A 15453-nucleotide genomic window follows, 5' to 3' on the forward strand; every position below is an offset into this window, starting at 1 on the left:
GTATTCTCCAAGGGGCTCCCTAGCATTTTGCAGAACATAGTTTGAATTATAGGGAGGAGACTGGACATGGTGGCATATTCCTGTAATTCCAGTACTTGGGAAGCTGAGACAGGAGGATTCCAGGATTTAGGATTCAATTTTACAAATTCAGTTCCTTAAATTGTCTCACCAATTTAATGAGGCCCTCTACAACTTAGTAAGACGCTGTTTCAAAATAAAAAATACATAAATCTCAATCAAAATATGGGCAAATGAACTAAATAGATACTTCATGAAGGAAGAAATTCAAATGGCCAATACATGTATGAAAAAATGCTCAACATTATTAGCAATCAGAGAGATGAAAATCAAAACTACCCTGAAATTTCACCTAACTCCAACTAGAATGTCAATCATTCAAAACACAAGCAGAAACAATGCTGGTGAGGATGTGAAGAAGTGGGAAATCTAATACATTGTTGGTGGGATTACAAATTAATGTGATCACATTGGAAAACATTGTGGAAGATCATCAGAAGAATGGGAACGAACTTACCGTATGATCCAGCAATACTATCTATGAGTATATATCCAAAAGAAAGGAAAGCAAACTACCAAACTAATGCGTACTTATCTATGTTCATAGCTGCACAATTCATCATTGCCAAAGTATGGAACCAGCCATGATGTCCATCAACAAATGAATGGATTACAAAACTATGGGATATGCACACAATGGAATTTTACTCAGCCATAAAGAAAAATACAATTATGTCATTTACAGGAAAGTGGATGGAACTGGAGGATATTATGCTAAGGGAGATTACTCAGTCACAAAATAATAAGAAATTGGATGCTCTCCCTAATATGTGGAAACTAGGGAGAAAATGGGTCATAGGAGGAACTCTAGACAAAGGAGATTCTGTAGATGAGCAAATAAGGTGACCTAACTGAGGGGATGGGTGGGAGGAAGAGGGAATTTCTCTAATGCACATGAAGTACATTAACAAACATATCAATGTCAGTCACCAAGCCAAACATGAGAAGAAGGGAGGGGGAAGGAATGGGGTGGGGATTCAATAAGGGCTAATTGGGTGATGTGTACATGTATGTTTTTACCATCTTGTATCCCATTAAGATGTATGATTACAATGCACCAATAAAAACTTTAAAAATACATAAAATAAGCCTGGGAATATAGCTCAGAGGTAAAATTCCTCTAGGGTCAATCCCCATTACCACACAAAAATAAATTATAGTGAGGGACCTATAACTGTTCAGTCATGAGCATTCTTACTGGGTAGAATTATTGGACTTGCTAGTGAGGGGCCTTTATGTTATAAGACAGACAATGAGGAAAAGATTTTGTCCTTTTCCTCAATGTAATGTAAAATTGGAGGACTTTTGTGCTTACCATATTCCATACTTTCTATTTCCCTCTTCCATTCCTTAGCACCAGGCTTACTGAATGTCCAAAGCCACCTACAGCTGAATTTATTACCTGCCTTTATCCTTTGAAATAATAATAATAATAATAATAATAATAATAATTATTATTATTATTATTATTATTATTATTATTATTGTTATTTTGGTGGTACTGGGGTTCCTGGAAGCCCTTCTACCTCCGGGCTACACTCCCAGACCTATTTTTACATTTTTTATTTGGAAACAGGGTCTCCTAAGCCAGCGAGTGCGGCTGGCTTCGAACCTGCGCGATCCTCCTGTCTCTGCCTCCCAAGCGTGGGGATTACAAGTGTGCGCCACCACGCCCAGCTCCTTTGAAATTATTTTACTTTCTTCTTAGCACAAATGCCATTGTATATTTTGTTTGTAGGACTGAGGATTGAACTTAGGAGTGCTGTACAACTGAACTGTATCCTCAATCTTTCTTTTATACTTTTATTTTGAAACACCTAAGTTGCTACTTACTGGCCTCAAACCTTGTGATCCTCCTATTTTAAGCCTTGCAAGTACTGGGATTATAGCCATGCACCACTATGTCTAGTTTACCATTCAGTCTTAATATTGGTGTGGTAGTAAAATGAGAGCAGTTTTATTTGAATAAATCACTGACACCTCAATAATACCTCATTTTTGCCATCAGATAAGAGGCATCAGACAATTCACACAAGTCCATAATGGGTGGATTTGAATCTTTTATGCCTAATAAATGTTATGTTTCAAGTTTTAAATTCTAAAATAACATTTTTTGTGGTGCTAAGCATTGAACCCAGGGGCATTCTACCTCCGAACTACACCCTCAGCCCTAATTTTTATTCCTTATTTTTAAACAGGGTCTCACTAAGTTGTGGAGGGCCTCACTAAATAGCTGAGGCTGGCCACAAACCCAGATCCTCCTGTCTTAGCCTCCCAAGTACTTGGATTACAAGCATGTGCCACCATGGCCAGCTCAATAGTAAAGCATTTATTATAGAACAGTTGAGAAATTGAAAAAAAGTATTACCCTGTTCCTCTTGGTTTTGCCAATCATTATCATTTTAGTTGTTTTTGATGAGCATGTTCTTCCATAGTTGTCATTACCAGTGTATGTGAGAACTGACGACATTTCCTTCAGCAGTCGTGAAGAGGACAGGCAATGTCCTGCCATAGGTCTCAGGTAGGAGTGTAAGGGGGCTACCAGATAAGCAGACCTTGCTTTTTTATTCTCCCATAGGGTCAGCTTCCTCTAGCTATTCCTAACAAGATTTCTACCCAGAGTCATGTCCTGAGCCCTCCCTACCATCTGTTTTCCCTGCCTGACTTCAGAACTCGCAGCAGCTTGAGAGCTTCTTTAGAATTCCAACTATCTTTATCACAAATATCCAGTTGCTCCTTTGATACTAGCAATTCTCCTCTAAGGCCCCAAATCTCTAAGGGCCTTTCGTGACTCTCATATGCATTGACTGAAAAGAAAGACATAATCCATTTTAGACAGCGTTTAGATCTTTCGCCGTCTATGTTCCTATTTCTTGTGAAGGTACTTTCCTTTCATAGACATGTTTGACACAGATTCATTTGATTCATGTTTTATTTGTGAGGTGTCCTTCTTACTGTCTATATTATTTTTGATTCGACTTGATTTTCTATTTTACTTTTAATTTGATACAATGACGGCCATAACAATGGAATGTTTCTTGAATATAGTAAAGTAAGAAGAAACTGATAGGAGGATTGAAAATACAGTAGTTATAATGGGAAAATAGGGTAGGAGAGATGCAGGAAACATTTCAATGGAAGATAGACCTATGGGCTGGGAAATAAATAATACTTGATGTTTGATGGAAGATAATCTGATTCTTTGTTTCCCCAACACTATCTAGTATTTTAGTGAAATGAATCAATGATGCCTGCAAGGTTTTAGACTAGAATTTTTGGGAAATGATGCTTCAAATTGAGAAATTACGATATTCCTTAGGTCTCATTATGCTAACTTCCTCTTTCTTCCCTATTGTGGAATTCCAGTATTAAGCAGTTGCTAGTATGACTAGTTATTGTGCTAATTAAATAATCAAGGCTATTAATAGACTATTTGTAGACTTCCAGTGCAGAAACTTTACTGATGGATGCTTGTCTTGCTTGCATCATACCAAGCTGGAATCCTAAGGCCTGACCATGTCTTTCTAATGACTACTTGCTATATTTTAATTCAGATATTTATATAGAAGAAAATCACTTTGTAAGGTCACAGTTATCAGATGGAGAGATTTGAGTTCTCCAGATTCCTCAGCTCATGTGTTTAATATTATTACCTATTATTTTTATTGTTGTTACTTGGCATTGAACCTAGGATGTTCTACCACTGAGATGCAATAATAGTTCTTTTTTTCAGTATTTTGATGCAGCCTTACTAAGTTGCCCAGGATGATCTTGAACTTGATATCCTTCTGCCTTAGCCTCCTGAGTGACTGGGATTACAGGAGTGTGCCACTGTTCCTGGCTTTCCCTGTTCTTTTAGTTTAATACACAAACATATTGTGCTTTGTGTTTGATATTAATGGTTAGATTTCCAAGTCCACTCCAAAATTCATGCAGTCAATAATGGTATACTATATGTTAGCAATGGAAAATAAAAATATTTCAATTCAAATAAGTGAAAAAGTAGAAAGTAAATTTATATTTTGAAAAGCTCATCGTACAATATAAGCATGCTATTTAATCGATATGTCAAATCTATGAAATAGGTATCCATCCTATTCCATAGTTGAGGAAATGGGATTTCAGAAAAGTTGAGCAACTCGCACCAAGATACATAGCTAATGAATAGTAGAGAGGGGGTTCCATCCAAGACCTCTCTAATTTCAAAGCCTATGTGCTTTCCAATCATGCTAGTAAGGCAAACCCATGTGATTAATTAAAATTAATGTTTGACTTAATATGAAATTATTGTTCATCTTATATCTTAGTATTTGAGCAGAAGTAGAATATATTGATGTATATAATAAAAACACAAATATATTTTGGGCCATTTTTTGGGGGTAGTACTGGGGGTGGAACTCAGGGACCTATTTTATACTTTATTTAGAAACAGGGTCTCACTTCATTGCTGAGAGCCTCACTAAGTAGCTGAGGCTGGCTTTGAACCTGAGTGATCCTCCTGTCTCAGCCTCCCAAGCAGGGGGATTACAAGCCTGCGCCACCATGCATGGGATATTTTGGGCCATTTTGAAAGTAACTTCTGACCACATCCAGGGTGGAGGTCAGAGGCTTTGATTAACATATTATGTTTCATTCTAAACAGAATTGCTTTCCTTTATTTTGATAGGGGAATCTCAATAGCACTACCCTAAATGCTTACTAGTTTTAACTAGGGATGTTTGTGGGGCTCACAAGTGGAACAGATTGAGATAGTCTTTCAGATAATTACTTAGGAATTAAAAGAGGAAAGGCAGAAATGAAAAGAGAATTTGTATACAAGGTAGTGAAACTGGCCCAAATGCAATTAACTAAGGAATTAGTAGCAATAATGAAAGAAAATTGTGCAAAGTACAAACGTGGAGGAGAAGAAAACTATAGGAAGGAAGAGATACTGTGTGCAAAAGGTTTTCTAGCTATGAGGATATATCACTGTTTCAGGACAGCTAGTTCAGTTTCTATAGGGATGGAGGGTTTGTTAAAAGAAGTTTGTTTTCTTATATGCCTTGATGTTTTTTCCTTGTCCTAATGAATTAGATGTTTATAAATTATAGTGATTCTAAAGAGATAAGTAAATATAGGATAGATCTGACAGTTATTTGAAATAACCACTTAAATTAATTTCAGATACATTTCCTCACTGATGCTTCTTAGTTCTCCATTTGACCTTATCTCTCTGAATAGTGCATAGATCATTTATAACAATTCAATCTTAGAAGGACTACTTGAGTGTTCATATTCACAATATTTATGCCACTTGCTGGAATGAAGGAGGCAATGTGAACTATAAAGTGTATACTCCTTGAAAACAAATACTCATCATATTATTGTACTTTTTATTTCATAGTCAGCAAATACAGAGTGTCTATTTTGCCCCAATGAAAAGTTCTGTTTCGTTTAGAATATGTTGGGATGTGCTTAATGTAATTTAATATTCAAAATAACTGCTCATGAAAAATTTTGACATTTCTTATAGATGGATGAAGTTGGAATCACAGAATATGTAAAAGGTGACAATCGCAAATTTGAAATCTGGTATGGTGGGAAGGAAGAAATTTATATTGTACAGGTTGGTCATTTAAAATTTATTCTAGAAACTCTAATCTCTATTAAGATATAAAAGTCTGAGTAGTGGCACATGCATATAATCCCAGCTATTCAAAAGGCAGGAGGATCACAAGTTCAAGTCCAGCCTGAACAATATAGCAAGAACCTTGTCTTAAAAAAAAAGGTATAAAATATGAGCTGGCAAAAATAAACTTGGACACATTTCAAAAGCTCCCACTCTTTATATGATGGTCATTTAAATGTTATTTAAATATTATTAAGATGGGCAAAGTGATGCATGTCTGTAATCTAGTGATTAGGAAGCTGAGACAGGAGAATTACAGGTTTGAGACCATTTTCAGCAGCTCAGTGAGACCCAAAGCAACTTAGGGAGATCTTCTTTCAGATAGAAAATAAAATAGGACTGGGGATGGAGCTCAGAGGTAGAATGTACCTGGGTTCAAGCTCTAATACAATGTGTACACACACACACACACACACACACACACACACACACACATATACTTCTTGTGCATTTAGACATGTTTTTAATTATCACATTATTTCATTAAAATGATCTATGCCTATCATTTTCTGTAGGACTACAAATCACAACTATACTAGGAGACTTGTTAGCTATAGTTGACAGCTTGGTAGATGCTGTCCTGCCTAATCAAATTTAGAGAGTTACAGAATTGTAATAGTTTTGAGTTACTTTTGTCCTCAGTATTCAGTGTGTACTTGATTAAAAGAAATGGGGATTTCGCAGTTCAGATTTCCTCCCTGCTTCTACAGAACATGGTAAAAGTCTTGGCCAGATGTGTTGTAAGGTCCACTTTTTTTTAGGGAAGGAGAAAGGAAATAGAACATTTCAAGAAGAGGCTTCACCAAACATTCAATAATTAAGTATTTGTATCATGATTTGGGACTAGTCCATGAGCTGTCATATTGCAAATGCTCAGTGGTTTTGTTTCAGTAAATTCTATACTAAGTGATTGAGTTGATAAAAATACTTTATCTTGGTTTGCTTTAAGTCATAACACTTGTTATAATTTAAGAAATGTATTTTCTATGCAATGGGAGAATATTTAGGGAAGCTTTCAGGTTATCAGTCACTAGGATTATTCCGTAATCAATTTTATTTTCAGAATTAGAGCTTGCTTTATTTTACCAAAATTAAACATTATAGTATTGATATCTTTCAAATAACCTCATGCAAAGAGAAAATAACTGAAATTATACTTTGCATTTTTTCTAGTTGTTGTTATTCCATTATTTAAGGCAATTTCAGAATGGTTTCAATTATATTATTTAATTGATTATTTTTAAAAAGAAAACATCCTCTCCACCCTTTTCAATCCTTAGGCTCCAAATGTGGATGTGAAGATGTTATGGCTAAAAGAAATAAGAAATATATTATTGAAGCAACAGGAACTTATGACAGGTAAATTAAAGCATGTAATCTTTAGAACAAACACAGTGATAACTCATGATCTCATTGGCTCAGATTTTGGGAATCATTTGCAGAGAGTGGGGCTAGTATTTACTTTATTCTACTTAAAGTGTAAGGGATTTTTAAACTACTAAGTGGGAAACTGAGACTCAGGGTTATTTAAGCCACTTTGTACTACAAAGTGAACCGTAGTGCTTGAGAAGCAGTTGTGAGCAAAGCAGAGGTCTAATTGTTAATTCCTAATGACCTTAAGTAATGAGTTGGGATAGGTCAGGATTGGGAGCACGTTCCAGTTCTAAACTTAAACTCCTTGATAAAATATTATGTAGTTTGGACCTTTTCAAATTCTAACATCAGACTGGCCTCCCCTCTGGTTATTTAAAGTCCATAAAAGTTTTGCGCATGTGTGCATTTGTGTTTGTGGCCTTCAAGAAAGTAGGAAGTTGACTTCAGAATCATGCTCATGTTAACCTTGATTTTATTTCACAGCTAAAAAACGGAAACAACAGGATCAGTTGACACAACAGGATCAGCTTTCTCCTCAGCAGCACAATGAGTAAGTGATAATTCTTTAATAAAAATCAACCCTGTAATCTTCTATTTTTCATAGATAACATGAAAAAAATGCAATGAAAACATCTCAGATAAAAACCAACCCTCCATTTTAGCAATAAGTCATCAAATTCACATTGTTTTCTCAGTTCTAGGGCCATATTGGAGTTTGATTGTTCCTAAGCATCATCCCTCAGTCTGGCTTTTAAACATGATTCAAATACTTTATTCTTGATATATCATGGGAAGAGTTGCATGTAGGTAACAGTAAAATAGGCTGCACCCATGGCTTACTCTACCAAATATTTTGGTCATTTTCAGTCTAATTGGAGAAAGTTGTAAGCATATGGGATTGGGCCAGAGGGAGGACTGGCTTATAGCTGTCCCTACATGTAGACCACTTGCTGGTGATTTAGCCTTTCTTTCAGGGAGGAGGTGTGGATCCTGGACATAATCAGGAACTTTATAAGGAAGGTGTGATATATATATGTGATATATGATAGCATACTGCTCCTGGTTTAGAGAGGGCTTTTGTGTTCTGCCTCTAGGAATTCTACTTATATTTACTTACATGTGGAAAGATTTCTCATATTGATTCCAAAGCTCTGGCACAAAGATTTACCATGCAGTACCTGAATGATGGTGGGATCATTGAATGGCTTATTAAAATTTATTTTTCCTTTCTTGTTCATATCTTTCAAAAATCAGAGGAGGCAATGTATGGTGTTTCATCTTGGACTTTAGGAGAACATATCATTGTGACCATCTTTATTTTCCAGGGTTCATAATACTCAGGATTTTATCATATAATATAGAAGTGAAGAGTTTAGGTTGCATAGTTGACTTAATAGTAGTTGGCACAAATTCAACAGTATGAATTAAGGTTTCATCTTAATCTCTATACACCTTACCTAATTAATGAAGGTTGAAAGTACATAGAACAGGGATTGTATACCATATACACGCCTTAGATCTAGACAGAAGTTTTTCCTTTACCTAACAGAGAACCTAAATCCTGGGTCTCAGGGTTTAGGGTTCTGCATATTACAAACTATTGTAGCACAGAACTTATAGGGGAATTTCAGCTGTTCGAATGGCTTCTCAGAGCTTGCTCTGAACACATGGTATCCATGGAAGAAGTACCATTTTTAATATTAGTCTTAGACTATAGGAAGGCTCACTCAGTATGCATTACAATTGCAGCAAGCCACAGGGAGATTTTATAAGTGGTGAACAATTGGAACTGGAAAACACCCGTGCTTTGGTGGAGGTCAGTTAGACAGTCGTGTCAGCTCAGGCAGAAGCAAGTGCAGGTATGTGTCATAGTCATCCCAAGACGAGATTTGTGGCTGTGCAAGTTGTTATCTCTCATTTTTAATTTGGGAAAATAAAGCTAACCCGTGTTTATATGGCTTTTCTGTCTCAAATATGTAGAACACTCTGGTGGGCACTTCAAAACAGTGGTTGTCAAAGCGTGGTCCCTGGACCAGCAGCATTAGCATCACCTGGGAACTTGCTGTGTGCAAGGCCTATTCTTTGGCTCTCTCTGCCCCAGATGTTTTTGAATCAGAAACTCTGAGTGTAAGGTCCAGCCACTTGAATTTTGAACAGCTCTCAATGTTTCTGATCCACATTCAAGTTTGGAAACCCCTGCATAAGAGGCTGTAGTGATGAATAAAACATATCTATTGGCTTCAAGGAATCCTTTCCTTACTTACCCTTCACTTAATGAATTGAGAAGGGTCATTTACAATTTGGAAAATTTGTTTGTATTAGATTTATGCTATTTTTAGTGATTTTATGGAATTTACTTAGTTTGGTAAATGCTAACATAACACAATCTGTGTGCCAGATATTATGCAAAATACTGGGCATAAAGTCTAGTTAAAACACAATCAGTGGCCATCCTCATGGAGTTTGGAGAGTAGAAAGATACATCAACAAGCAATTACAATTAAATGCAGAAAGTGTTAGAATAAGAATCTCCAATGTAGCTGGGCAGCCTACCACAGCATAGACTCCTCTGGAGGAGTGCCAAGTAGAGTGCCTGATACTCAGCACTTCAATATGATGGCCTGTTATGTGGAAAGGTTTTCTAGTAAATGAGGAAAAACAAGTAATGATAACCTTATTCAGTTTCCAGTTATCCATTTAAGTGACTTAACTCAGGTGAGCACTCAGTGTATTAAAGAGGGATCCTAGTACCAGTGCCTTCACTTGACAGGCGAGGAAACCAAGTCAGAAAAAATTTATTTGTTTTTCCAATGTCATGTGAATAGTTTAATGTGGCCCAAGATGAAACTTGTTTAATATGAGACTTAGATTACTGAATCTAAATCAACTCAATTTTAAGAAATTAAAACCTTCTTCACACCTGGTTTCTGCCCAGTAACCACCATAATTATAATACAGTATATAATCTAATAACTAATCATTAAATAGAACCAATAAAAAACATCTTAGAAGAGATTTAAGGAACAGTTGATTTTCTAAAACAGTATTTAAAATAATATATCACTTTTAACAAGTCTCTGACCAAACCCAATTTGCAACTATGATAAAACCTAAAAGTAATATATAACCATCTGGCCTCTTTCTGAAATGTTAGAAATGCTAAAATAGTACACTTTAATTGGCAGTTTTAGTATGTAGAACAAGATAATAATCTTGGTCCATTGTTGAAGATTAGAGCCTTGAGTATTTAGTATACTTCTCACCTCATGGTGAATGAGTATTACACTTAGTATACTACTCACCTCATGGTGAATAGGCATTCTTTTTTTTTTTTTTTTGGTGGTACTGGGGATGGAACCCAGAGGCTTTCTACTTCCAGGTTACATTCCCAGACCTATTTTATATTTTATTTTTTAAACAGGGTCTCACTAAGTTGCTGAGAGCTTCACTAAATAGCTGAGGCTGGCTTCAAACCCGTGTGATCCTCCTGTCTCAGCCTCCCAAGAATGGGGATTACAAGCATACACCACCACACCCAGCTTGAACAGGCATTCTTAAGTAACTGCTATGCTGAGCATTTTTCTTATAGTTTTGATTGAGATGTCACAATCAGAAGAAATTTCTGAAGAGCCTAAGGCATGGTCAAACAACTATATCTTCTGTATTTATGGTGACCATGAAGAAAAGATAGGCCCCCTATACTTAGTAATGCCATATTAAATTAAGATTCTCCAGACAGTTTTACTGAAGAAATAGATAGGGCACATAAGGATAATCTTTTGTTAGCATCCTTTAGGTCATTAGGCTGTCCATAGCCAAAATTTGAAGCAAATCTCATAAACAGTAAGTGTGTCTCTATGTCAAATTCTTGTACTTTACATAGAACTCCTATTGAAGTTGATAAAATAGTCTTTCTAAATCTTTGTAAATTGACTGGTTTAATTTTTTAAAATAGAGGGTGTTTATTTCATTATTCCTCTCTTTATTTATATAGGAAGTTTTATTTCAAAATAATCATAAACCCACAGGAAATTAATAAAAATAGCACAGAAATTTCCTGCATACACTTCATCCATGTTTCAAAGTGGTAACATCTTAGATAATCATAGTTAAATGTCAAAATCTGGAAGTGGACATGGGTACTATCCATAGACCTTATTCACATTTTACTAGTTTTCCATGCTCTAATTTATGTATATATTTATAGCTCTGTATAACTTTTCTACTTCTGTGTTTCCTAACTAGGCATGTAAGACAGAATATAAAGGAGCTTCGACTATACTTCAGAAATCAGTTTATATTTCATATCAGAAAATATAGGAAAATAAAAATGACATGTTAAAAACTTTTTGATAGCATCTGGGGAATATGTTTTTAACAGATTCTCAAACACATGCTATGATACCAAACCTTGGCAAAGTAGAGCAAAGGAGCACCCTAAGAAATTAAAGGAGGTTGCTTTAAGGTAAAATTAAGTGTTCCATAGAAAAAATAATTTCCAGGTTGTTAGGATCATTCTGAGTTATGAAAGGAGAGTTAGTTTCGTTTATGATAATCCCTGTTTTTCTGAAGTAAGCAATGTGGATAGGGTAGACATGATGCTTTGCACTGGACTGCTTCTTGGTGCCCTTCAGAGAAACCAATTCATTTTGGAAGGCTTAATGTTGATATGAGAGTAAGGGCATGGATAAATGCAAAGCTGCACAGAATTGGCTCTAAAATACTTTCTTTAAAAAAGTAATACATATTTTTCTAATAATATGATGACTATAATACATATTTGTATGGTAGCTTAGAGTTCTGTAAATGATTTCTCAATTAAATTACCAGTATTAGTGTGGGAAAGGCTAACTATTTACACAGGATGAAGCTGAGGCTAGTAAAAGATTTGTCTAAAGTACATTGTCTAGATCAGTGATACTCAAATTGTAACTGAAGGAACTTTTTACATTCTTAAAACTGGAGAACTACAATGCATTCTTATTTATGTAGAATGCATCTATTGATATTCACCTTATTATAAATTAAAACAGATAACTATAAATTTTATTTCAAATTATTAATAAGCCCATTGTAAATTTGTATCAGCACAATTTTAATTAAAAATCACTTTTATTTCGAAAATGAAAGGAGTGGCATTTTAAATACTTTTGTAAATTTCTCTCACACCTGGCTTAGTAAAAGTCAGCTGGATTCTCACACCTGCTTTTGCATTCAATCTGTTGTGCTATTACACCTGAAGTAACCTGTAAAAAATCTCCACTGTATACTTGAAACTATGAGAGGAAAAGGGTAAATCATATTTTCATGTATGCTTGACCTTTCACACTCTTTGAAAAAGGGTTCAGGAACCCCTAGTAATCTGCCTCCCACACTTTTGGAACCACTTGTTTAGACTACTAATAAAATAATTTTCTTAATATTATCTGAGAATTAAATGCATCATGGTAGTTCAGATGTGTGAGGCATCTTCCTTTCAAAAAAGCCAATTTGTGTTTGAACATTTGTTACAGATGATCTATGAAGGAATTGTTTTAAGTCTTAAGGAAGCATTTTTCCAGCTATGGTTTCGGAAAATAAAGTAAATGTGCAAATTGATTAATTCTTTAATCACATTGCATGAGAATACAGGAAAAAAGCCTATTGGTTTTCTTCTCTTCTCCCAATAATTTTCTGAGATGCACTAAGGAGAACATACAGAAGAACATACAAAAATGTGTTCCATCCTCCACAAAGGAAGTTGGAATAAGCTGCACTTTTGACTTCACTTTATCAAGTGAAAACCAGAGAAATAATGGATTACACTTCTCTTGTAGAGACCCATGTCGAAGATGGCTCTCCTATTTTGATGAAACTACTATATCAAATGGCAAGTAACTCTTTCCTGTCTGCTCCTTGGCTCATTTGGGAAATGCACTGCTCAAAAGACATTCAATGCTCAAAAGACATTGAGCCCAAATGATGTGGATGTTGTTTTCAGGTTAATTTCTTTGGATGTGCAAAGACTCAACAGCATATAATTATTTTTTTCATTAAAAAGCTTTAATTATGGTACTCTTTATTTGAAAAATCATACATTCAATGTGTAAGATACTGTGCTGGAATAATTCTCATCTCACTACACTTTTGGACTTGAAAATTATTTCTTTATCTACTTTGTAACCAAATGCAATCAGTGTGCCTTGGATTAGTTAGCTTATTCTGTATTAAGTTAAAATTATGGCTGCAAAATGATTACGGTCAAGCAAAGCACAAAACTATGATTTTAATATGCTCTTATTGGACCTAGAGCTTTTGTGCCCATTATTTTAACCTGTGCAAAGTTGATACAGAGCCCAGAAATCCTTTTGGGGACATTAGTAAATTTTGTTCAGGGCTATTGCCTTTTGTATGTGCCAAGATGAAATTTTCATGACAGCAGTTTACAAATAATTATATTTAAAATTTAATATTTTCATGATTGCTTTCTTTTCTGAGTTTTTGCTTATACTTCATGTAACAAATTAGTTGTACTTTATTTTCTGTACATTTCATGCTGTAATTCTTTTTCCAAATAAAATTGAAGTCTTCAGGTTATATAAACACACGTTCTCCTTCTTTCTTTTTTTTTCAGGTTCCATTCACTTTATTTTTGTAGTATAAAAACCCTATGTTGTAGCCAGAGCTGGAGCCTGGGTCCTCTGCACAGAGTCTCTGGTATGGATTTTTACAGGATGGTCAGTAAACTCCTGATAGGGAGATTTGGTAAACACAGTCTCTTTTCAGAGGTTGGGGTTCAGGTAGCTGTAGGTCTTTGAGATGGCATCAAAGATGTCCTTGGCAAAGTTGCCCAAAGTGGCAGTGCAGCCCCTGGCAGAGGTCTATCAGTCATCAATCCCAGCCATCAGCAGCAGCTTCTTGGGCACAGGGGCTAACATGATACCAGTGCCCCTGAGTGCAGTGATGAGGTGCACTGGCACAGAACCACAGAGTCCTGTCACCTTGCAAGGGACCATGTGGGGCTGCTGATCTTGTTCCCCAGTAGCCTCTTCACACAGGGACATGGAGAGCTTGGCCAAGATGATGGCCCCTCGGATAGCAGTGGCTACCTCCTTAGAGCACTTGACACTCAGGCCAACATGACCATTGTAGTCCCCAATAGTGACAAATGCCTTGAACCTGGTCTGCTGGCCAGTACGGGTTTCTTCTGCACAGGCACGATCTTCAGAACTTCATCCTTGACTGATGCACCTAAGAAAAATCAATGATCTCAGACTCCTTGATGAGTAGGGAGAAGAGAGAAATTTCCTCCAGGTACTTGATATTCATATCCTTAACCAGATGAACCAGCTTGGTGACAGGCATCCACTCCTTGTCCTTATCCTTGGCTCCACAAGCTCCCAGGCCACGGCCCCGACCGTGACCCTGGCTGCAACCGCGACCTGGGAGGCCACTATTGAAGCCTCTATAGAAGCCACCGGGGCCTCCCATGACTGGGCCCCAGAGGCCTCCGGACCTTTCCGATGCACCAGCGTCATCCACCATTTGGTGTTTTCCAGGAGAAGAAGGCTGCTTCTTTTATTCAATAACAAACTTGTTCCTATAAAGCTACTACAGCTCCCATATTTACCCTTAAAGAACATAGTGAATTTTTATGTCACAGAGGGAGGCAGTTATGCAAGTAGTTTTCCAATCAAGTTTGTAATGTAATTTTTCAAAACAACTTTACAGGCAAACATAAAGCCTTGTCAGACTGAAAGAAGAGAGGTTCTGATTAGAAATGGAGATGTCATTCAGTTTCTCCATAAAGGTGCTGAGGGTAAAAGGTAGATGCATTTGTAATCCCTGTAATGACTTCTTTCGAGTACACTGTGGTAGCTAATCAAATGCTCTTCTTTATCTGTATATATGTTATACAGTCTAAGCATCAGAAATGTCACACATTGATTGCTTCAGTCATGCCTCTACAGCTCACTGAAAGGAACGTGGAATTTTGGTGAGGGAAAGATGATTTGAAAGAAACAAAAGAGTCTGCATGTTCTGTTGTGATTTACCTTTGCCTCAGATGTTTTTGCTTATTCATTTGGCCTTCACAATGGTTACATATCACATTCTATTTGGTTACCTAAATTATTCATAATAACATCTATAATGAAAGTCCACACAAGCCAGGGACCATGCTGTGCTACTTTACAACATAGCCTCAATTCTCCTTATTGGTTCAAAGGTTGACTTTTTAGTTTTATCATTCTCTTCTTATGCATTTGAACTTACATAGCACCAATTTGCAAAGATGGTCTGCCAAATGTACTGTTTAATTGTGAGTTTTCAAAAGCAGGAAGGGAATTTTGTTC

The 15453-nt window shown here is 36.2% G+C and overlaps 1 protein-coding gene and 1 pseudogene across 3 annotated transcripts in view; one reads left to right on the plus strand and one right to left on the minus strand.

Moving 5' to 3' along the window:
* Positions 1–12997, plus strand: part of MCF2 (MCF.2 cell line derived transforming sequence) — a gene marked incomplete at both ends in the record, with an annotated part of 76683 nt that extends 63686 nt beyond the window's left edge. For both annotated transcript variants that reach the window (XM_080719071.1, XM_080719072.1), the window contains 4 exons: positions 5591–5683; positions 7027–7105; positions 7604–7670; positions 12937–12997. In XM_080719071.1, coding sequence (XP_080575197.1) covers positions 5591–5683; positions 7027–7105; positions 7604–7670; positions 12937–12997 — 300 coding nt within the window. The remainder of the gene's footprint in view (positions 1–5590; positions 5684–7026; positions 7106–7603; positions 7671–12936) is intronic.
* Positions 12998–13767: 770 nt separating this feature from the next.
* LOC308279159 (small ribosomal subunit protein uS5-like) lies at positions 13768–14644 on the minus strand (annotated as a pseudogene). The gene has a single exon. The product of its transcript is annotated as a small ribosomal subunit protein uS5-like (transcript).
* Positions 14645–15453: the final 809 nt, after the last annotated feature.

Source organism: Muscardinus avellanarius (assembly GCF_963383645.1).
Source record: "Muscardinus avellanarius genome assembly, chromosome: X".
In the NCBI taxonomy this organism is placed as follows: Eukaryota; Metazoa; Chordata; class Mammalia; order Rodentia; family Gliridae; genus Muscardinus; species Muscardinus avellanarius.